Source organism: Prinia subflava, chromosome 9 (genome assembly GCF_021018805.1).
Source record: "Prinia subflava isolate CZ2003 ecotype Zambia chromosome 9, Cam_Psub_1.2, whole genome shotgun sequence".
Lineage (NCBI taxonomy): Eukaryota > Metazoa > Chordata > Aves > Passeriformes > Cisticolidae > Prinia > Prinia subflava.
In genome coordinates, this window is record NC_086255.1 from 547,716 (window position 1) to 569,838 (window position 22,123).

General features: G+C 53.7%; 1 protein-coding gene across 5 annotated transcripts in view; it reads left to right on the plus strand.

The window, feature by feature from the left end:
• STK32C (serine/threonine kinase 32C) overlaps window positions 1-22,123 on the plus strand; it is a 72,037-nt gene that overhangs the window by 42,191 nt on the left and 7,723 nt on the right. For 4 of the 5 annotated variants that reach the window (XM_063405042.1, XM_063405038.1, XM_063405041.1 and 1 more), the window contains 4 exons: window positions 18,610-18,761; window positions 20,675-20,848; window positions 21,258-21,295; window positions 21,983-22,072. In XM_063405042.1, the coding sequence (XP_063261112.1) occupies window positions 18,610-18,761; window positions 20,675-20,848; window positions 21,258-21,295; window positions 21,983-22,072 (454 nt within the window). The remainder of the gene's footprint in view (window positions 1-18,609; window positions 18,762-20,674; window positions 20,849-21,257; window positions 21,296-21,982; window positions 22,073-22,123) is intronic. The other variant, XR_010081272.1, reaches the window with a different exon arrangement.

Below are 22,123 nucleotides of genomic sequence, written 5' to 3' on the forward strand. Positions count from 1 at the left end.
GACAGTCCAGTGGCTGGGCGAGGTGCCCCTGCTGCCCATTCCCTCTGGTCAGCTCATCCTGGCCCATCATGCTTTGATCAAAAGCTGATGCCATGAGGGTGAGAAAATCCAGGTCTGGCTCTGGAGGTGACCCACACTGTCCTTTGCCTTCCCCCTCTGCGGTGCAGCCTGACGAGGTCTCGTCCTTTGGGAACAGCCTGGGCTGCTGTACCTGGATGGCTGGAAAATGGAAACTGCAACAGCAGAAATATCCCAGGAGACCTGGGATATTCTTCAGGACCTTCTGGCCCTGTTTGGCCAGAAGAACCCAAATTGTTAGCAATTCCTGAAAATCTCCTTTTGGCTGCTGTGTGTATTAAGCAGTTTGAGTGCTGGGTAAGGGCAGCAGCACAAATCAGGCGTGGTCTGTATGGGGAGGGTCCAGCAGAGGCAGCAGAGGGGACATGCCAGGCCCAGCTCTGCCATCAGTGCTCCTTTTGAGAGGAGAGGTTTGGTACAGCCTCAGCTCCCTGACGAGCACCAGGGGATGCATTACCCTGCTCTGGCACAACCCACCCACGGGAACTCCTGCTGGGTTTCCATGAAAGCCTGCCTGGGACCTCCAGGGCTGATGGAAATGGATTGCCAGCAGTGTGCAAGTCGCTGTGACGGCGTGAGGGGGTGGTTTGAAACACTCACCCCTCTTTGCAGCCACATCCCTTGAGCAAGGAGAGGCGAAAGCTCGCAGCAGAGCTCGGTCGGATTGCTGGGCCCCTGCCGAATGATGGTGAATGATTAAATACCAGCTCACCTTGCACTGTGAGGACAAGGCAAACAGCAGATGAAAGCCTTCCCAGACACTCCTGGTGACAACAGGAACACTCAGGGTCTTGTGTCCTGAGCTCACAACCAAAGACCAAACACTAACTCAAAACCTTAGTGAAAAAGAGCAGCTCACATTTTTGTTTTGAGCTGATAGGAGAAGATTCATACTTCAAATATAAACTTTCCAGAGAAAGAGGTTTTATTCTTTTAAGGAGTAGCACCTGGAAAATTAATTCTGGTCAGAACATGAAACAGAGAAAAAACAATTCTTGTCCCAGGGCAGGACTCTCCTGGCTTTGAAGAGAGCAGCTCCCTGTGGCTGCTCCCTCTGTGCTTTGTGTGTCACAAAGGTTAAGTCTAGCATGGAGCAGTCTATCAGGCATCAGAACTGTACACACACTTTCAGCAAAATGCTGAAATGATTCATCTGTCTGGATACTTATGTCAATATGCGGAATTTCCTCTGACACTGAGAAAAGCTTTTTGCGTTTACCAAGTCTTTTACAATTCACATTTAATTAAAGTAACAGAAAATGACCTACCTGGCAAGTGTTCTTAAAAATTTAGGAGCGACTTAGCTGCTTTGCTTGATTTAACCCCTCTCTGCCCACTTTGAGGAAGATCTTTAGGAGCCAGTGTCTGAGTAGAGCCTCAGTGTGTGAATGTCCTGTGGGAGCTGTGACACCGTGGGACAGGAGCCAGTGATCTCATGGGACAGGACACAGAGATCTCATGGGACAGGGCACAGAGATCTCAGAGTGACAGGACACAGAGATCTCAGAGTGACAGGGCACAGAGATCTCATGGGACAGGGCACAGAGATCTCATGGGACAGGGCACAGAGATCTCAGAGTGACAGGGCACAGAGATCTCATGGGACAGGGCACAGAGATCTCAGAGTGACAGGACACAGAGATCTCAGAGTGACAGGGCACAGAGATCTCATGGGACAGGGCACAGAGATCTCATGGGACAGGGCACAGAGATCTCAGAGTGACAGGGCACAGAGATCTCATGGGACAGGGCACAGAGATCTCAGAGTGACAGGACACAGAGATCTCATGGGGACAGGCCACAGAGATCTCATGGGGACAGGAGCCAGTTATCTCATGGGGACAGGACACAGAGATCTCATGGGGACAGGGCACAGAGATCTCATGGGACAGGACACAGAGATCTCATGGTGACAGGACACAGAGATCTCATGGGGACAGGGCACAGAGATCTCAGAGTGACAGGGCACAGAGATCTCATGGGACAAGACACAGAGATCTCATGGGACAAGACACAGAGATCTCATGGGACAGGGCACAGAGATCTCATGGGGACAGGACACAGAGATCTCATGGGACAGGGCACAGAGATCTCATGGGACAGGACACAGAGATCTCATGGGACAGGGCACAGAGATCTCATGGGACAAGGCACAGAGATCTCATGGGACAGGGCACAGAGATCTCATGGGACAGGGCACAGAGATCTCAGAGTGACAGGACACAGAGATCTCAGAGTGACAGGACACAGAGATCTCATGGGACAGGGCACAGAGATCTCAGAGTGACAGGGCACAGAGATCTCAGAGTGACAGGACACAGAGATCTCAGAGTGACAGGGCACAGAGATCTCATGGGACAGGGCACAGAGATCTCAGAGTGACAGGACACAGAGATCTCAGAGTGACAGGGCACAGAGATCTCATGGGACAGGACACAGAGATCTCATGGGACAAGGCACAGAGATCTCAGAGTGACGGGACACAGAGATCTCATGGGACAGGACACAGAGATCTCATGGGACAAGGCACAGAGATCTCATGGTGACAGGACACAGAGATCTCATGGGACAGGGCACAGAGATCTCATGGGACAGGACACAGAGATCTCATGGGGACAGGAGCCAGTTATCTCATGGGGACAGGACACAGAGATCTCATGGGGACAGGGCACAGAGATCTCATGGGACAGGGCCCTGGAGCAGCGCCTGTGGTGGCCTCAGGCACAGCATTTCCTTCCATGGTCACTTTGTGCACCTCTCAGGACAGACTGGGATGTCCTTGGTGTGGGAATTGTTGGAAAGGAAGGAAAAAGGAATTCAGAAATCCCTTCTGAAGAACCTGAGAGCCCCAGAGCCACAGCTCTGGCTTATCTGCAATAAATGGCCAATTTCTGTTTTCTAGAGATGGGTTTAATCAGCCTTAAGGTACGATTAATCAAATGAAGGTCAGGTTCAATTCCATGTTTACTCCAATTTGCAAGTGTGTAATATTTTCCACACAGAGTGGAGGTGATATTATTTGATTTTCAGTGATTTAATATCAGCATAGTGTTCCTCCTGCAGCACAAGCTCCTTTGCAGGCAGCAGCAGTTGCTCAGGCTTTGGCTCTGATGTCATTTCCCAAGGAGCAGCAGCCAGGAGAGGGTTCCTAGAATGGGGTGCAGTTTGTGGCCCTGTTCTAGTGACAAATATGCCCTGAGGTTTGTTGTGCTTCACGAGAGACAGGATGAGAGCCAGAAATCTCCGCAGGCAGCGGTGGCACTGCAGGACTGGGACCTCTGCCTGCTAAACTTGGCCTCTTGTGGCTCCAGTCCCTTGGGCAGCCGGGGCTGTTTGCTCCTGAGCTCCTCCTCCCACCCGGGCTGCCCTCCTGGTCCTGCAGCTGCCTCTTCAAGGCATAAGGAGCTGGATGGGGTTGTGGGAATGCAGCATTGACACTTCAATGCTGAGAAGAAGTAAGGACACATCTGAAGTTCTTCAGCATGGACTTGTGTCTTTGTGTGCCATTGGAAATAGGGGATTAAACCAGGGCTGGGGCTGGAATAAGCAGCAGCAGGAAATGGAATCTTCCAGAGGGAGCACACCTGGGGTGGGTGCTGGAGGCCAGAGGTGGGGCTGCCTTTCAGTTTGCTCCAGAGGGGCTGGGGGTCCTGTCCCTGTGCCCAGCTCCACACTGCCCTCCCAGGGAGACCTGGCTGTGTGTGGGCTGCTTTGCACAAGTGCTTCAACTCCACGATTTTGTTGCTTTAATAATTCACACAGCCTGGAGCTGGGTACAGAAAGGCTTTAATCCATTTTCTAAAGGTCACAGATGCCCATCCAGTAGCTGCACCATAAATAAAATTCCCTTCAAGTCTATTCTCAACTGAATCCCTCTTTGAGATCAACACTAGCTTGATCCATTTTCTTTTTTTCCAGCTTTATAAATGTTGGATTTTTCCCCCTAAAGAAAGGCTGAAAACTTAATCCCTTGATATTTAGCTGCCACACATATTTTTTGCCCTTGATTTTTCCTTTATTGTCCTGGATCTCACATGGGGCTGAGGGTTTGCCAGAGCCATGGGCAGGGGTTGGACACTGCTGCTGTCACTCGGTCACGCCCCATGTCATGGGCAGGCTCTGGGGACAAGGTGCCTTGGCTGTGTCAAAGGGCAGCCTGGCCATGGAGAGGGCTCAGCCTGGAGAGCTGCTGGTGTGAGGCCAGGCAGTGCTGGTCAGGGCCCATCCTGCCCGCCCTGAGGCTGCCCAGGGAGTCCTGCAGGATGCACCAGGCTCTGCAGCAGGAGTGATGGCAAAGACACTGACACTAGGGAGAGGCTCTTCCCCAGAGGGGCTGGCACTGCCCAGGCTGCCCAGGGAATGGGCACGGCCCCGGGGCTGCCAGAGCTCCAGGAGCCTTTGGACACGCAGGGATGCCCAGGTGGGATTGCTGGGGGGTCTGCAGGGACAGGGGTTGGGCTCCTTGTGGGTGTTTCCCAGCTCAGGCTGTTCCATGACTCTGTGATTCTCTGACTGCACAGCACCTCCACCATTGCACCCAGCACAGGAGCGCTGCCTGGGCTGGGGACAGTGACCAGGAGCAGGCGTGTGAGAAAGCAGAGCACACACAGGGGCACCCTCCCTCTGAGACCATCTCCCAGGGAGTGCCAAGTGATTTTTCCTCTTTCGTGGATGCTGCTAAGCTGTGAGCGTGCCATCGGTAAAAGCCACGGCAGGGAATGGCAGAGCATGGAAGGTGCAGTGGTGATGGGCTCCAGCAGCTCCTCACTGCCTGGATCTCCGGCCGTGGGGCAGCAGCAGAAGAGCCAGAGTGTGAGAAGGGCCACTGCAGGGCCTGGAGTGACTGGGTGAGCAGTGAGCTCAGCTGGGAGGAGCTGGGGGTTATCCTGCTCTTCCCCACTGGGGACCTGTTTGGGGTTTCTGCGAGATCAGACTTCAAAAGACCATGATTTACCAAACCAGCTGCCCACTTCTGTTATTATTATACAGCCGGTGCCTTATTAACATTTGCATTCGAAACCGCCTGGGATTTGCTGGAGCCCCCATCATTCCGTGTGGGTGAGTCACGCTGGAGTGGGGGTGTGGGTGGGATGGACCCTCACTCCAGCAGCCTGGCACCTGTGGACAGGGAAGAGATGTCAGGGAGCCATAAATGGCCAATTTATTGCCCAGAGGGCAGGAGCACGATCCTGCACCCGAGCACGCCCCGCTGGCCCCGGGCGGGCCCTGCGGGTCCCCGCCGGGGCTGGCACTGCCGGCAGCGGCGCAGGGCAGCGGGGGACGGGGTGCTGATGTCCCCACGTCCTGGCTGTGGCACAGGCGATGGGAGCCCTGTGGCACAGGCTGTGGGTGCCCTGTGGCACAGGCTGTGGGTGCCCTGTGGCACAGGTGGTGGAGCCCTGTGGCACAGGCTGTGGGTGCCCTGTGGCACAGGCTGTGGGTGCCCTGTGGCACAGGCGGTGGGTGCCCTGTGGCACAGGCGGTGGGTGCCCTGTGGCACAGGCGATGGGAGCCCTGTGGCACAGGCGATGGGAGCCCTGTGGCACAGGTGATGGGTGCCCTGTGGCACAGGCTGTGGGTGCCCTGTGGCACAGGTGGTGGAGCCCTGTGGCACAGGCTGTGGGTGCCCTGTGGCACAGGCTGTGGGTGCCCTGTGGCACAGGCGGTGGGTGCCCTGTGGCACAGGCTGTGGGTGCCCTGTGGCACAGGTGGTGGAGCCCTGTGGCACAGGCTGTGGGTGCCCTGTGGCACAGGCTGTGGGTGCCCTGTGGCACAGGCGGTGGGTGCCCTGTGGCACAGGCGGTGGGTGCCCTGTGGCACAGGCTGTGGGTGCCCTGTGGCACAGGCGGTGGGTGCCCTGTGGCACAGGCGATGGGAGCCCTGTGGCACAGGCGATGGGAGCCCTGTGGCACAGGCGATGGGAGCCCTGTGGCACAGGCGGTGGGTGCCCTGTGGCACAGGCGGTGGGTGCCCTGTGGCACAGGCTGTGGGTGCCCTGTGGCACAGGCGGTGGGTGCCCTGTGGCACAGGCGGTGGGTGCCCTGTGGCACAGGCTGTGGGTGCCCTGTGGCACAGGCGGTGGGTGCCCTGTGGCACAGGCTGTGGGTGCCCTGTGGCACAGGCGGTGGGTGCCCTGTGGCACAGGCTGTGGGTGCCCTGTGGCACAGGCGGTGGGTGCCCTGTGGCACAGGCTGTGGGTGCCCTGTGGCACAGGCGGTGGGTGCCCTGTGGCACAGGCGATGGGAGCCCTGTGGCACAGGCGATGGGAGCCCTGTGGCACAGGCGGTGGGTGCCCTGTGGCACAGGCGGTGGGTGCCCTGTGGCACAGGCTGTGGGTGCCCTGTGGCACAGGCGGTGGGAGCCCTGTGGCACAGGCGGTGGGTGCCCTGTGGCACAGGCGATGGGTGCCCTGTGGCACAGGCTGTGGGTGCCCTGTGGCACAGGCTGTGGGTGCCCTGTGGCACAGGCGGTGGGTGCCCTGTGGCACAGGCGGTGGGTGCCCTGTGGGGGCTGGCAGGACGCGCTGCAGCTCAGTGCGGGCAGGGCTCTGCCCGGGCTGGGAGCAGGAGCAGGGTCCGCGGTCCTGCCCCGGCAGGGACAGCCCGCTGTGGCTTGTGCCAGCAGGAGTGTTTGCTCACCTGAATTCCTGGGTGTGCAGCGAGCCTCCATGGCAGCTGCCGGCTCAGGTTCTTCCTGGCTCCTAGATGAGAGTTTTTTCAGCACTGGATTCTGCAACAAAATCCACCCACACCCTCCCTGCTCCCCCTCCCCTCCTGAACCCAAGAGATCTCATTTTGAGGTCTTTGATTAAGGAAGCCTTTTAATGGATCAACATATGCTGCCTGTTGAGTGGCCTGAAGCCAGCCCCGAGCCTTGGTCCAAAGGGCCAGCCATGCAGTGGGGTCAGGGATGGAGAGCTGCAAGCGGTCAGGAGGAGCAGGAGGAGCTGCAGAGGGAGCAGGGCAGGATGGAGCTGGGTCAGGGTGACCTGGCTTTGGAGAAACGCTGGAATAGGCTATCTATCCAGGGAGGTGGTGGAGTCCCCACCCCTGCCCGGTGGTGTTCAAGGAATGACAGGATGTGTTCAGTGCTCTGCTCTGGTGGGCAGAGTGGTCAAAGATTGGACCTCGATCTGGGAGTCTTTTCCAGTGGAAAGCATTCTGTGGTTCCATGAGACGCAGCCTAAATGCATCACGGAATTCCATAAACATTCACTCACCTGTGAGGACAAAGAGCAGAATGTTATGGCATTGATGAGATTAATAATTGGGAATTATTCTGTGGTGATTGTTGTGTTAGCAGTGCCCTCAGCAGAGCCTCCCGTTCTGCCGTGTGCTGCTGGCAGAGGCTCCCCCCGCCCAGCACGGCCCCGCGGCCACATCGGACTGCAGCTCTCACATGGCCAACACAAAAACTCTCACTTTGAAAGTAAAACCCCATCCTTTGTCACTGATGGTAATTAGCATTTTCTCAGAGGCTGAAATGTGACCAGCATTTGGATCTTGTTTTTGTTCTGACAAGCCATCATAGCCCACACCCCCACCAGCTCGTAAATGAAACAGAGATGGAAGCTTCCAGCATCAGATGCAGCTTTTGGCAACAATAAAATTGAAGCTGTGTTGGACACCGAGGTCATCTACAGGTCCTTGGAAGCTGCAGCTTGTGAGTTTGGGATGTTGTGTTAATGCTCATGGTTGGACAATCCAATTACAAACCACTTAATGTCATAAATGATAAGGAACAGTGTCCTCAGTTCCTATGAAATTATGGATACATCAGCATGATACAGCAAATAGAGTTTATTAAGGAAATTACTGCCTGGGTTTGTCCAGGGCATTGTGGTTGTACCCTGGTGTTACTCTGGGCAGTGGTGTCTGTGGAAGGAGATCTTCTCCTCTCCTTCACAGGACCTATTTCTTCTTGTGGGTCTAAAGTTCATGAATTCTTCTTGAAGTGTCTGTGCACTGCTTCAAACTGATGTGAATCTCGTGGGAGTTGTATGGACACAGCTCCAAGAGGCTGGATTCAGTTCTGCTCTGGTTTTTCTGTGGTGAGGGCAGGAGCTGCCCACAAGCCACTACAAGGCCATTGGGATTTCCTGTGTCTCAGCAATGAATTAAAGATGGAGCATGAAAAATAGAAAGAGAAACTGATGCAACTGCTGCACAAGTCACAATAGAAGCGAGTGTTGTGATGAGGGACTGGACATGATTTTGCTGCAGTTTGAGGGAGCCACAGCCTGTGCTGGGCACCTCTGCCAGCACTGCCACAGGACAGGGCGTTGGTGTGGGCCAGGCTTGTCACTAGGCAGTGCCCTTCCCAGTGACGGGCACACCAGCTGCTTCTATCCCTCCCAGTTCTCTCCTTTGAAACTGCCTCTTCTCCTGTCTCCTGCGGTGGTGTCTGCCTTGCTTCCCAGATGAATGATGTTGGTGGGCTGTGGAGATGGGCAAGAAGAGGATGTGGGAAAAACTGCTGTGGGATAGACCTTGAGAGGGGGATCAGAAAGGTTGTGTGGAGGGCTGGGGGTCTCATCCCGCTGGGGAGGTCCCTTGCAGGGAGCCCCCACACCCCAGGCGTGTTTGGGAGCGGGGCTGGGCACACGCTGCCCCACAGCCTGCAGAGCCCTGATCTCCAGAGCTCCCCAGGGAGCTGTGCCTGGGGCTGCTCTGCCCCACGCCTCCTGCTCTGCCCCACACTGATGGACTGATCTGGGGGAAGAGGCAGGAATGGGGAATTCTCATGGCACCTGCTCTTTCTGTCTCTGCTGATGCATCTCTGTGCTCACCACCGCTCTCAGCACGGGGGAACAGGGCAGTGGAGGACGGGCCAGGGAAAGGTCAGGCTGCTCAGGCTGTCACTGCAAAGGGCTCCCAGAAAACGGCCAGGAAATACAGAACAGGTCTGTGAGCAGCACGGGTATTAGGGTGTGATTTTGGGGGGTTTGGGTTCCTTCCCTGGCTCTTTCCATTGGTGATGCTGTTGCCAAGCCCAGGATGAGGGGTGAGGGGCCCTCAGGTGCAGCCCAGTGAGGGGCACCTGCTGAAAAGGCCTGGACATTGTTATTTATGTAATGTGCATAGCAAAATCACGTCTGTTTCAATAGTTCCATAAAATTAAAATATCAGGAGTGAAAATGTTGACAAATTCTAAATTTAGCACTTTCCATTTTCGTACCAACTGGCCATTTTGTTCTCTGAGATAAAACTGTAAGTGCAGGATCACTTTGACAATTTCAAATTGGCTTTTCTTATTTTTTCTTAATACTTTTTTATTCTTACTGACCCATCACATTTGGGATAGACTATATTTTATCTTTATGATCAGGGATTCTACGTCCCTTCAGAAAATACTCTGGACTGTAGGTCCATGAGATTTTTTAAAGAAATAAGAGCATGGAAAGAAACCATGTTTATTGAACAGAAGCCTTTTGTGTCTCTGCTTTCCACCCTCACCTCCCGTTTACTTACTATTTATGTCCAAAATCCATCGAGATTCCTTCTGTTCCTGTCGTTCTCTCAAGGAGCTGCAGTAAGATTGTTGTGCCATGTTATTACTTTTGATCTAAAAATTGTTCTTAAAAGTAAGTGCTAAAAATTCCTCTCAATAAAGGGCAATGCAGTATGAAATACTTATCTGTTCATGTACAGCAAGCAGTTGAACCAATGCACCCAGCACCAGCGCAGGCTTCCAGCTGGACGGGTGCTCTTTGCTGGGATGAAGGAGCTCAGCCTCCCCTCAGCCCTTGGGGGGCTTGTGCCCCCTGGGTGCCCCTCGCAGAGCTCTGGGCTGCTGCTGCACCCTCAGGCTCTCAGGTCATCTCTGCTCTGCTCTGCAACTCGATTTTAGCCCCTGCTGCTGTCTTTGGGCTTGCCAGAGAGGTTTTGTCACCCAGAGCAGCTGTGGCTGCCCCTGCATCCCTGGCAGTGCCCAAGGCCAGGCTGGACACTGGGGCTGGAGCAGCCTGGGACAGTGGGAGGTGTCCCTGCCATGGCAGGGGGGCACTGGGTGGGATTTGGGATCCCCCCCAACCCAGGGCATCCTGTGATTCTGAGATTTGCAGGGTGTTCCTGGGCGGAGGAGCCCCATCCCTGGAAGTATGGAGAAATACAAAGCACATTTCTTTATCTGGGTGACCTGAGGCAGTTTCGTGCTGTTTGGTAGGTTTGATAGAAAGGCGTGTGAAGCTTGTGAGGCTCCCTGGGGACAGGCAGCCCTCGTGTGACAGTGGCTGCTGGGGCGGCTGCAGTGACAGGGAGCAGAGCAGGCAGGAGGAGCAGGGGTTTGTGTGTGTCCCCACAGCCCCGTGCCCTCCCTCGGGCAGGGACCTCTATCTCCCCAGGCTCCCCAGCTGCCCTGCCAGGGCTGAGCCCTTTGAGCAGCCTGGGGTAAACACCAGCTCAACGGAGCGAGCTTCTGCCAAGGGAAAATCGGGCATTTGGCTGCCAGTGGCATTGATTCCTCCCGAGGGTTTTGCACTGTGAAACACGAGTATCCCCTGCTTTCTTGGCTGAGAAGAAAGGCTGTGTTTATTTCCTTCAGCACAGAAGGGAGGCCTTGGTGCCTGGGGGCGTGTTGTGGCAGCAGCACAACGAGGACATTGGGGCCACTCGGGTCTGGATGCCAGTGCCCGCCAGGGCCGGATCACCGTGAGTGATGAGGCTTTGCAGAATAGCACAGCCAGTGCTCTTGCCCTGGGGTCAGGGAACTTCAACATCAATTTACCTTCAGAGATTAAATAAGGCCCTGCAATCTTCATTGGAAGTAATTAGATTTCTTTCTGTTCCCAATATCTGTCAAATATGTAGCTAAAAAAATTAATTTTGCCTCTTTAACCAGCCTATCACAGAAATGTAGCCAGGGCCATAAGGAGAGATGGCTCAAACACTAGACATAACTCGAAATGCATGTCGCCCACAGGGAAACATTGCACAGTTTATTTAGACAATGCTGGTTAGCTGTGCTAGTGCACAGGGGTCCAGGTCCTCCTGTAAATCCATGGAGTGCTGCTGAGCTGGAGGAAATGCTGGATTCAGGTTTGCATCCATCCAAAAGGCAGAAAGATGGGTCACAGTGTCTTCAGGGATCTCTGCAGGTTGGTCTGAGTTTTCATCATTCTACTTTAATTATTGAAAAAGAAAAGCCCAGCAGAGATCTCTGAGCATGTGATTAAAGCCAGACAGAGCTGTAGGTGCCTAACAGCCTTTCTGTAGGCAGTGTGACAGCTGCAGAGCACATCTCCTGCGCCGTCCTCCTCCTGCTCTCTGCAAGCACAGCCCCTGTCCCCAGGGAGCCTCCCAGGGGCTGCTCCGTGGCCTGCAGGTCAGCAAATCCACACCATGCCCCACCAGAGACGTGCTCAGGGCTGTGGCCAAGGGATGATCCCAAATGTCCACGTTTTTCTTTGAACAAGGGTGAAGACACCAGGTTTGGGGTGTCTGGCTGGTGATGAGGCTGCTCAGCCAGCGTGCAGGAGGAGAGGTGGAGAACCAGGACAAGCGAAAGCAAAGAAAAACGCTCCTCTTTCCTTTTTGTTCTTTAGGATTCTCTGCTGTGGCTCCATCAGTTTCTCCTTGTTTATTTGGATTAGTGTCTCTCCTGAGGAAAAGAAATCTACACGTGCTTTGGAGCTTCAAGTCAAATAATCCCCCATATCCAAACTCAATTACAGAAACATCTGCTTAATGTCTGATGGGACCTTATTTTCTCAGTGTGACATTAAAGGGAAATGCTTACTCTGAACCACCTTAAATTGCATTAAATCACAGGATTCAGACCTTGTAGATAACATTCTGCAGCCCCCTTCCATGATTTCTTGCAGGGAGGTTAGGAAGTGTTCCCTGATACCAGCTGGAAGGGCCAGGCCTCATTTGTGGGGTACCAATGAGGAGAGCTTTTCCTGACGTCCTTTCAGGGCTGCTTGTCCCATTTGTGTGAGCAAGACACAATAAGGCTCATTCTGGAAAAAAGAAACCAGAAAACTTGGACAAGCTCAGCTTTGCCCGTGTCTTGGGCCACTGCAGCTGCACCTGCACATGTGGTGTGCTCTGCAGCCCACAGAGTGCCGGGCACACCTGGAGGGGACCCACAGGGGTCTGCTGAGCCTCAGGGAGGGCTGGGCACCTGCACAGAAGAGCAGGAGCGTTCTCAGGACTCCAAATGAAGCCCCTGGGACTGCCCAGAGCAGCTGTGGCTGCCCTGGATCCTGGCAGTGCCCAAGGCCAGGCTGGACACTGGGGCTGGAGCAGCCTGGGACAGTGGGAGGTGTCCCTGCCATGGCAGGGGGGACACTGGAGGGGATTTGAGCTCCCTTCCAACCCGGACCTGGGATTCTGTGATCCTCTGACACACAGCACACTGAAGTGCTGTGGGGAACAGCAGGTGTTATTTTGGGTCAGAAGACTTTTTTGGCTCTAGCATAAGCAACTGAGAGAGATATTTTTTATGGAAGTGTTGACACGACCTGGAAACACCAACAGGCTTGCTGTGAATAAAAGTTTCATCAGCTGCTGTTACAACTTGGCTGCAGCAAACAGCAGTGCTGCATAAAAAAGATTTTAATGATTTATGGTGTTCTGGCAAATGAGTCCATCAGTCTTGTGGAAAAGCACAGCTTTTCAGCAGGGAAAAACTGAAGTTGTAAGGCTCCATGAAAAATATCTTAAGGAGTGAAATGTGGCAAGGTGTCTGGAAACACAAACAAAATCAGCACTTAAAGATGTGAAGGCAGATTTGTGGAGCTGATAACTGCGTACTGAGAGCATGGCTCCTGAGGGTCACACTTGTTTGGCTACCACTGCAACTTTAGAGGTTTAAATGGGATACTGGGAAGAAATTCTTCCCTGTGAGGATGAGGAGGCCCTGGCACAGGGTGCCCAGAGCAGCTGTGGCTGCCTCTGGATCCCTGGCAGTGCCCAAGGCCAGGCTGGACACTGGGGCTGGAGCAGCCTGGGACAGTGGGAGATGTCCCTGCCATGGCAGGGGGGACACTGGGGGGGATTTGGGGTCCCTCCCACCCAAACCCTTCTGTGAGCTGGATGGAAAGGCTGAGCAGTGCTGTTGTCACAGCCCTCACATGTTTGTGTCCCCCGGGCTGGGTCACTGGCACATGGAAAGGTGGCTGTGGGAATGGCAGCAGAGGTCCTGTCCTGCAAACATCTTTGTGTGCTGGAGATAACGGAGAGGAGCACTGCCAGGGGCTCTGCTGTCAGGGCTGCTCCAGGACACAGGGCTGCTTACAGAGCTGTGCACTCAGCCAGGGAAGGGTTTTGATTGATTCAAGGTAAGTTTTTATTCAGGGTCAGACAGAGTTATGGTTACATGTCCTCACTGAGCGTGGGGCGAGTGTCACTGTCAGGGGCAAGTTGTGGGGTGGGTGTCACTGTCACTGTCAGTGTCACTGTCACGGGCAGGTTGTGGGGTGGGTGTCACTGTCACTGTCACTGTCACAGGCAGGTTATGGGGTCAGTGTCACTGTCAGTGTCAGTGTCACTGTCACAGGCAGGTCCTGTGCAGCTGCAGCCCTGGCCCAGGACTTGGTGCCACAGGTCCCTCTGGGTGTCACTGGACCCCTGCCCACTAAGGGTAGGTCTGAAAGGATCCCCTGTGGCCAGAGCTCCCTCCCAGGACCAGCCCTGAAGGGATGCAGAGGGGCTGCACAGGCTCCTGCAGGTGCTGGCAGCCCTCAGTGTTTCAGTCTCTCGTGCTCATGGCACAAGCTCTGGGTCAGCACTGTGAAGGGGGAGCCCCTTCGAGGGCCCAGCAGCATCCTCGAGGGGCTGCGTGCCCCTCGTGGGGCTGCTGGTGTGGGAGCTGCTCCTGGGTACCTGTGGGAGATGCTTCCAGCAGAGCTGCCTCCAGGTGTTCCCGTGCTTCCTGTGCCTCATGAATCCCTGACACTGAGTTGTGTCACTGCAGATACACTTGTGAGGCAGCTTTAGGCTTTGTTCTCCTGGCTATGCCTAAAATAAGATTAGCTGATTTTATCCTTAGTATTTGTGGGGATTGTAGAACCTGTTATTATGAACTTTTTGATTACCAGTATTACACAGATGCTAATTACCAGGGGAGGGTTGTATTTTGATTGCCAACACCACATCACAATACAGGATGGATACAAAGATGCATTTGAATGCCAGGGGAAGTAGTTCTGTGTCCTGTGCAGCTGTGGCCATGTCCAGAACAGAGTGATCCCTCATAGCAGCTGAGAGTCTAAATAATTTAACATATTTTTATTAGATAATTGGCATGATTCTGCCCACAGTTCTTGGTACAAGAGCAAAGCAGAGGGGTCCTGGGAATGCTGGCTGACAGAGATTTTCCTCCAGCCACTTTCTAGAGCATGAAAACCCTGGAAAAGTGAACAATGTCTTGGTGTAAGAGCTGAGCCATTCAAGGAGAACTGGGCTAAAGGACATGAACTTGTTAGAAGTCAATATTGAGGTTATCCTTTCAGCAGTGCATATGTGCAGTAAAGCCCTTCTCAACTGCTTTACTTTTTGCTCAACAAGCTCAGGAAACCAGTGAACACAATTGTCCAGCCTCTCCTTGCCCTTGCAGTCTGTCTCCAGAAAAAAATTAGTGTTCAAAAGTGAAATCAGTTGTCAAGAAAGCTTGAGCTGTTTCTATCTCATGGTAAGGGCCTTCTCACTGCCTCTGGTCCTTCAGAATGAAAGACTTAGTTCTCCCTGCTCCAAGGGCTGCAGATGTCCCATTCCCCCACACCCCCGAGGCTGCTGCTGTGCTTCCCCCACAGCACAGACTTCTTTCCCCACGCAGTCCCAAAGCCTGCTGATGCTTCTGGGTGCCATGGGCAATTTAATGTTAAAGCTCTGCATTTCAAATTCCAGCCTTCCTGGTGAATGGCAGTTCTACAGATACTGGGGAAAACAGGGAGGGATAAATACGCAGCAGAAGCTGGAGGAGAAATCAATATATGTGGGTAAGGTGCAACCACTGCAAATAAGCATTTTTATAAACCAGAGCAGTGTCTGGCCAGGGTTCAGAACGGGGTGGGATTAAGGTGTTTGATGTAGATGTGTAGTGTTGGCTGACTCTAAGCCTTGACTCTGCTCTGAAAACGGAGTTTAAAAAAGAGTAAAATCCAGGCTTGTACACTGAAATGTCCCTGTGGCTCTGAGCTGCAGTCAACAGTGTCTGTGTGTGGAAGGATTACAGGGCATTGGTCTCGTCTTACAGAGGCAGAAGCCAAAAAAGGAGAAATTCAAGGAGGAAACCTACTGCTCCCAGCTCAGACCCAAAGACAGATCCCTGAGTCAGCTGGGGGTTTGTGCAGCAGCCGTGACAGTGACGTCCTCAGGGGTCATGAGTACCTTCACTCTGGGTGACCTTGCATATGCAGAAGGAAACAAGGGCTTTGTGCAGCCCAGGCAGAGCGATCCCCACTATTTACCAGCGGCATGGATCCTGCCCAGAACGCTTTGTCTGAGCCCAGGAAAACTGTGCTGCCCCTGTATAACAAGGCTAAGTCAGGACATCCTATCAAATAATTGGGTGACCTCTCATCTGAGTGGGGATTTCAGCCTGATGAATTCCTTCAGAATCAGCAGGGCAAAAACTTACTTGATTTCTAAGGAAGAAAAGGCAGAGCCCACAGGAGGCAGTGTGCCAGGCTGGGAAATGTAGGGATTCAGATGAGCTGCCAGCTGGGGTGACAGTACAGGTATTGTCACCGTGACAGTACAGGTGATGTCACCGTGACAGTACAGGTGTTATCTCTGTGACAGTACAGGTGTTATCTCTGTGACAGTACAGGTGTCACCATGACAGTACAGGTGTTGTTACTGTCTCGCCCGTGGGGCAAAGTGGGCCCGGGAGGGTCAGATGTCCCTGTCCTGGCTGGAATCATGGCTGGGGGCTCCAGCCCTCCCTGTGTGACTCGTGGCTGGGGGCTCCAGCCCTCCCTGCGTGCAGGGCAGCTGCTCCAGGATGCCCGGGATATCTGGGGCTCTGGGAAAGCTTTTACGTGCCGTGCCTTGAGCAATCCGCTCCCAGCTGCTGCCCGCCTTCTGCCTGGCAGGGCTGGCTCCGTGCCACTCGTTTTCCTAATGGCTGTATTTAACCACCAAACATTCCCTTTGTGTGGCTGCATTGTGCAGAACGAGGACAGAGTCATTTCTGCTTCTTGCCTTGCTCCGCATTGTAGACTTGCCTGAAAACGGATTAATTTAAAAAATGCACTCTTGACTTGTGATCAAATGTTCATTCCTTCCCCAGAAACAGATGCATGAACGGAGAAGCACAAAAAGAAAGACACGTCATGTGTGCCTGACATTTCGGGGGGACACAACATCGATGTGTTTGTGTCAGCAGGGACACCTCAGGAACGGTGGCTGCTGGTGACAGGGGCTCTGAGCCCAGCCGAGGCAGCCCCAGCACCGCTCCTGGTGTTGGTTTGACTGGATTAGACCCCGAGCAGGCGCGGTGTGGTGTGATCGGTACCTGGTGACACAGCGCCCGTGCCCAGCTGTCCATCGGCTGTGGGGCTCATCGTGCCCTCGGGCAGCCCCACGGGCACGGGGCAGCCCCACGGGCATGGGGCAGCCCCCACTCATTCTCCACTGACATCCACTTTCCCTCCAGACATCAGAGAACAAACATTTCCAGAGTGCCCGGAACTGGTGCTGGTGTGTGTGGAGGTGATGCTGTTCCATTGCAGAAAACTGTTTATCATAATTACAGACTACATGAGTTTTCATCATTTTCTCATTTATTATGCTGGGCTCCCATTTTCACTGTGGAGAAACAAGAGACAAATGACATCAGAACAACATGCAATACTCATTAAGGTACAGCAAGTCACAACCTAAAAAAAACCTGCCTAGAAATTAATGAGCTTCCAGCAATAATGTGGAATAAACTGACACCAGGAGGGAATGTTGCTCAGTGCCTTGACGGCTGTTACCCAGAGGATTGTTTTCAGAGCAATTCTACAGCAATGACCATAATTTTAGAGGAAAATTGTTAGGGCTTTGCTGCTCAAGGAATTTGTGAAATATAAAGTTATTTTTGATTTTTTTTTTTTTAACGTATAACCAATTCAGCCTGCTCCAGGCAGGGGCTGGATCCTGCTGGTGGTGTGCACTGTGGTAGGTCGTGTGTTATTAAATGTGCATGAAGAAGGTTTTCCCTCATGTTTTGTACCTGGAGCGGTCCCTGGAGCTGGAATTGATGGGTTCTGCTCGCCCATGGGCACCGGAGGGGTCCAGGCGCAGGGAACAGCTCAGGTCACTCTGCCCACGGAGTGCCCTCACTGCGAGCTCTGAGGTGTGCAGAGAATTATGGCAACAGCTGATTTTCAGCTCTCACCGTAGTTGTAACGACGGCGGAAAACAATCCTGGTAATTCCTGTGCATCGCTAATTGGGGGGTTTATCAGGCTAACGATAACCACCCATTATTTTGTCACCTCCTCGCGGCAGCGTGTCCTCGGTGATATTATACCGAGCACCATTAGCACCTGCAGATGGTTATTAATGGCAGCGTTTCGAGGCGCGGAGCGTTCGCGGCTCCCACCTGTGTGCGGTTCCCTGCCAGGCACAGCCATTCCCCTTCCCTGCTCCGCACGGCGGGAGCGGAGCCGCTCTGTCCCCGCCGGGAGCCGCTCTGTCCCCGCGGGACCCGCTCTGTCCCAATCGGGAGCCACTCTGGCCCCGCGGGAGCCGCTCTGTCCCCATCGGGAGCCGCTCTCTCCCCATCGGGAGCCTCTCTCCCTCTCCCACTGTCCCCGCCCGGAGCCCCCCGCGCCCCGGCCGAGGAGCGGCCGAACTGCCCGGGGAACGTCCCCACCTCATCCTAATTACCGGCGTGTCTGATAATTAACAGAGGGCAGACGTAATTGTAGCAGATGGAGACAAGCCAGCAGTTCATTTAAAAATAGTTACTGTGATAGCTAATTAGCTCTCTCGAGAGCAGTCACCTCGGTAATTCGGGTGTCATTGGCGGGGCCGAGGGAGGCGCCCGGGGCAGCCCAGCGGTTCCGTGCCCCTCGGCACAGCGGGGCTCCGGGACAGTCCCCTGGTTGTCGTTGTTGTAACAAGCACGGGTTTTAGCCCTCTCTGCTGGCCCGCAGGGGTTCTTTTCCCCTTCCCGGGCACAGCGATGTGCGGGGCGGGTCAGACCCACCCTGCGGAGCGGGCAGCGGAGGCTGTGAGCAGCGGGACGCGAGGCTGCAGGGGAACCCTGGGGTTGCCCGGCGCCGGTTTCCATCCAGGGACAGCGGCCCCAAAGGTTTCTCGCACAGCTCCCAGACACGACTGCAGGGAAAGCTCTCCGGAGCCGGCCCTCACAGCCTGGAGGCAGCTGCAGTTTCCGATGGCCAGCGGGCTGGAGCGCAGCCCGTGCCCTCCCCAGTCGGGGAGCAGGGATGCCGCAGTCCGTAGGCGCCAAGGCTCAGCCTGGGCATCAGGGACGTTTGAAGGGGGTGAGGTGCTGAGCAGAGCGGGTGTCAGCCCCCAAAGCAGCGCAGGAGGATGGGGAAGGTGTTCCTGACTGTTCCTCCTCCCTGGCCCAGGTGTGCATCGTGCAGAAGAGGGACACGGAGAAGATGTACGCCATGAAGTACATGAACAAGCAGCAGTGCATCGAGAGGGACGAGGTGCGCAACGTCTTCAGGGAGCTGGAGATCCTGCAGGAGATCGAGCACGTGTTCCTGGTGAACCTCTGGTGAGAGCTCCCTGCCCTGCGCCTCCAGTGCCCGCAGAGCCACACACCTGATCATTCCAAGGGCTCTCACAACGTTTTCAGCAGCAGACCACTACAAACAGTGACATTTCAAGTTGCTCAATAATGACTTCACAGTGTGTGCACTGGCAGAAATGTCCTCATTACTGAGCAAAGATTTAGGGTTTCATTTTAAAAACACTCTTAAAATCAGGTTGAAATCTAACAAATAGCTAGTGTTGGCAATGCCTGTGAAATGTATCCTGTCTAGGCAGTGCCAGTACCAAAGGCTGCAGTCTGTCTCATCTGCCCTACAGCCACACTGACCCCTCAGTGTGCTTTGCACCACCCTCGCTGGCCAAATCAAACACATTCCTTTGGAGCTCAAACACATCATTATTAAATTTTGCAGGAAAAACTAATTCACAGTTATAGAAAGTAGAGCATTATATCCTAGGGTGGTTGGTTAGCTTGGGGTGAGCCCAAGGCAGAGGCCTTGGGACCTGCTGCTCCAGGTGATCTGTCCTTTCTCACCCTTCCTGCCCAGTGAAGGGTCCCCTCCCACTCCAGCAGTGCTGAGTGTGTGCCAGGCTGGTGGGGAGGGGGAGACTTCTAAAACTTGAGGGAATTTTATACCCAAAGTGATGAAAGTGGGTGATGTGTCACATTTGTTTTATTGATCCATTGCTCCAGAATAGCCAATTGAGTTACTATTGATATTTTTCAGTTTCTTAGCAATTACAAATGTTTTTCCTGACAAACAGTGAAATTCTGGAGATTCACGGCAAACCCTTTCGGCTCATAGTTTTAGGATAAACCTACATTTAAGATGGGAGCAGAAGTGAGTGATTCATAAGTATTATACAATCCCACATACTCTTTCCTTGGAACTGCAGTCACCAAATATAACAATGAGCGTTGTTTTGGTGTATCCCCACTGCTGTCAGTTTCCCGTGGGACCCACGGCAGATTTAGAGAGGCGGTTTACTCCACAGTAAATATAAATCTCTTTTTCTGGTTTATCTGGTTAAATTAGCAGTTGTGTTTTCCAATTCATCTTCAAGATAGGCTGAGCTATTTTAAGTAGGTTTTATGAGATTGTTTGCAGTTGAAAATGTGAAGTTTCTCTGAAGTGTCTGGCTGGCAGAGCCTGAGCTCGGTGCTGGTGGGCTGACATGGCACAGCTGCTCAGGGACAGTGACGGGGTGAGCAGGGGGATATCTCTTCCAGGGAAGCATTGTTTAGTGTAGGAATTGATTTGTAAAACAAGTGAGCATCTTGAGCTGGACTTTCTTGATTGTGAAGGTGCAAGCAGGAAACCTGCATCTTCAGTTATTGGCCCATCACTGCAAGGACCCTGAGGGGCTGGAGCTGTCCAGGGAAGAGAACGGAGCTGGGGAAGGGTCTGGAGCCCCAGAAGGGGCTGAGGGAGCTGGGAAGGGGCTCAGCCTGGAGCAAAGGAGGCTCAGGGAGGGACCTTGTGTGGCTCTGCACAGCTCCTGACAGGAGGGGACAGCTGGGGGGTTGGGCTCTGCTCCCAGGGACCAGGGACAGGAGGAGAGGGAACGGCCTCAGGCTGGTCCAGGGCAAGCTCAGGTTGGATATTTCAGAAAATTTTCTATCCAAAAGGGCTGCCCAGCCCTGGCACAGCTGCCTGGGCAGTGGTGGTGTCCCCAGCCCTGGAGGGATTTAAAATCCATGTGGTTGTGGCAGCTGGGGACATGGGCAGTGGTGGCCTTGGCAGTGCTGGGAATGGTTGGACTGGATGGTCTGAGAGCTTTTCCAATGCAAACAGTTCTGGGATTCTGTGCCCACAGTGGGGCCCCGTGCAGTTCTCCCAGGAGCTGTGTAATTAGGAGAGGGGAGAAGCCTGGCTGGGTCTGAGCCCGAGGCTCAGCCGCTCCCCGGTCCCGCAGGTACTCCTTCCAGGATGAGGAGGACATGTTCATGGTGGTGGACCTGCTCCTGGGAGGTGACCTGCGCTATCACCTGCAGCAGAACGTTCAGTTCACCGAGGAGACGGTCAAGCTGTACATCTGTGAGATGGCGCTGGCCCTCGACTACCTGCGCAGTCAGCACATCATCCACAGGTAACCCCACGGCTGCTGCAGGGGGGACCTGCCCCTGCCGCCCTCGGGCCGGTCACGGTGTCCGTGCTGGGCCTGGCCCCACCACTCAGAGGGAGCCTGATGCTTCACGGGGGGCTGAACGTTTCAGGGCAGGTGTTAAAATCACCCAGGGCTTCACACAAATATCCCCAGTACTGTTATTCCTTTTCCTTGGGAATGAGGCCTGAACAAGTCTAATGCTCCCCGTTTTTCACCAAGTTGCCCAGGAAAAGCACATTTCTAGTCCGTCACAAAGGGGCTTGCCTCATGTTAGAATATTTTTATTTGTTCCTAATGTTTGATAGATAAACAATTGCAGGATTTTTGTCATTGAGTCTAACCCCTGGTCTGACTGAGACTCCATCTCCTGTAATCTTCCTTCTTTTCCCAGAGATGTAAAACCAGACAACATCCTCCTCGATGAACAAGGTAGGATCACTCTGCTCCTCTTTGTTTGCTGCCTCATTCATTCCACGGACAGATTCTTTATAGTCCTGGGTACTGGGAATCTTTTTACCTGGGGAAAGTGTGGGAAAAGCTGCTCTGCTTTTACTGGATCATGTTTGTCTGAACATCCCTGTGCTTTTTAATGTGGGGAGGATCACCCAGCTGGCCTGTCCAGTGTGCTGTGATCAGCACGGAGTGGCAGCCCTACTTCAGCCCTGGGAATGTGGAGTCATTGCAGTTCAGTGGCTTCAATGGCTTGGAACACCCATGTCCAGTGGCAGCTCCATGGCAGCAGCTTGGAAAGAGATGATCTTTAAGTCCCTTCCAACCCAAACATTGCGTGGTTCTATGATAGCATTTCCCTGGTGTCTTTGTCACTCCTGTAGCTTCTGGCCAGAGCACTTTGGCCAGTGCTGAAACTGCTGGGGGCTACTGGCTAGCTCCAAGTGGGATTTAAAATTGATACCCAAAGCTCCCTACCCTTTAATCACCTGGCCAGCCCAAATCCTGGGAAACCTTTGGGATTACTTGTGGCCCTTCCATGGGATCTGACCTGCCCATGTCTGTGCTACCCTGTCTGAGGGCAGAAGCTTAGGAAACAAATGTGTGCTGACTCTGCATTGCCACTGCACTCCATTAATTCCTTCTTAAAATGTGTCTTTATTTAAGGTCATGCCCATTTAACAGATTTTAATATTGCAACAATCATTAGGGACGGTGAAAGAGCGACAGCGTTGGCTGGGACAAAGCCATACATGGGTAAGAAACAACGGCTGCTCTCGTGCCTGTGTCACATTTGGTGTGCTCAGC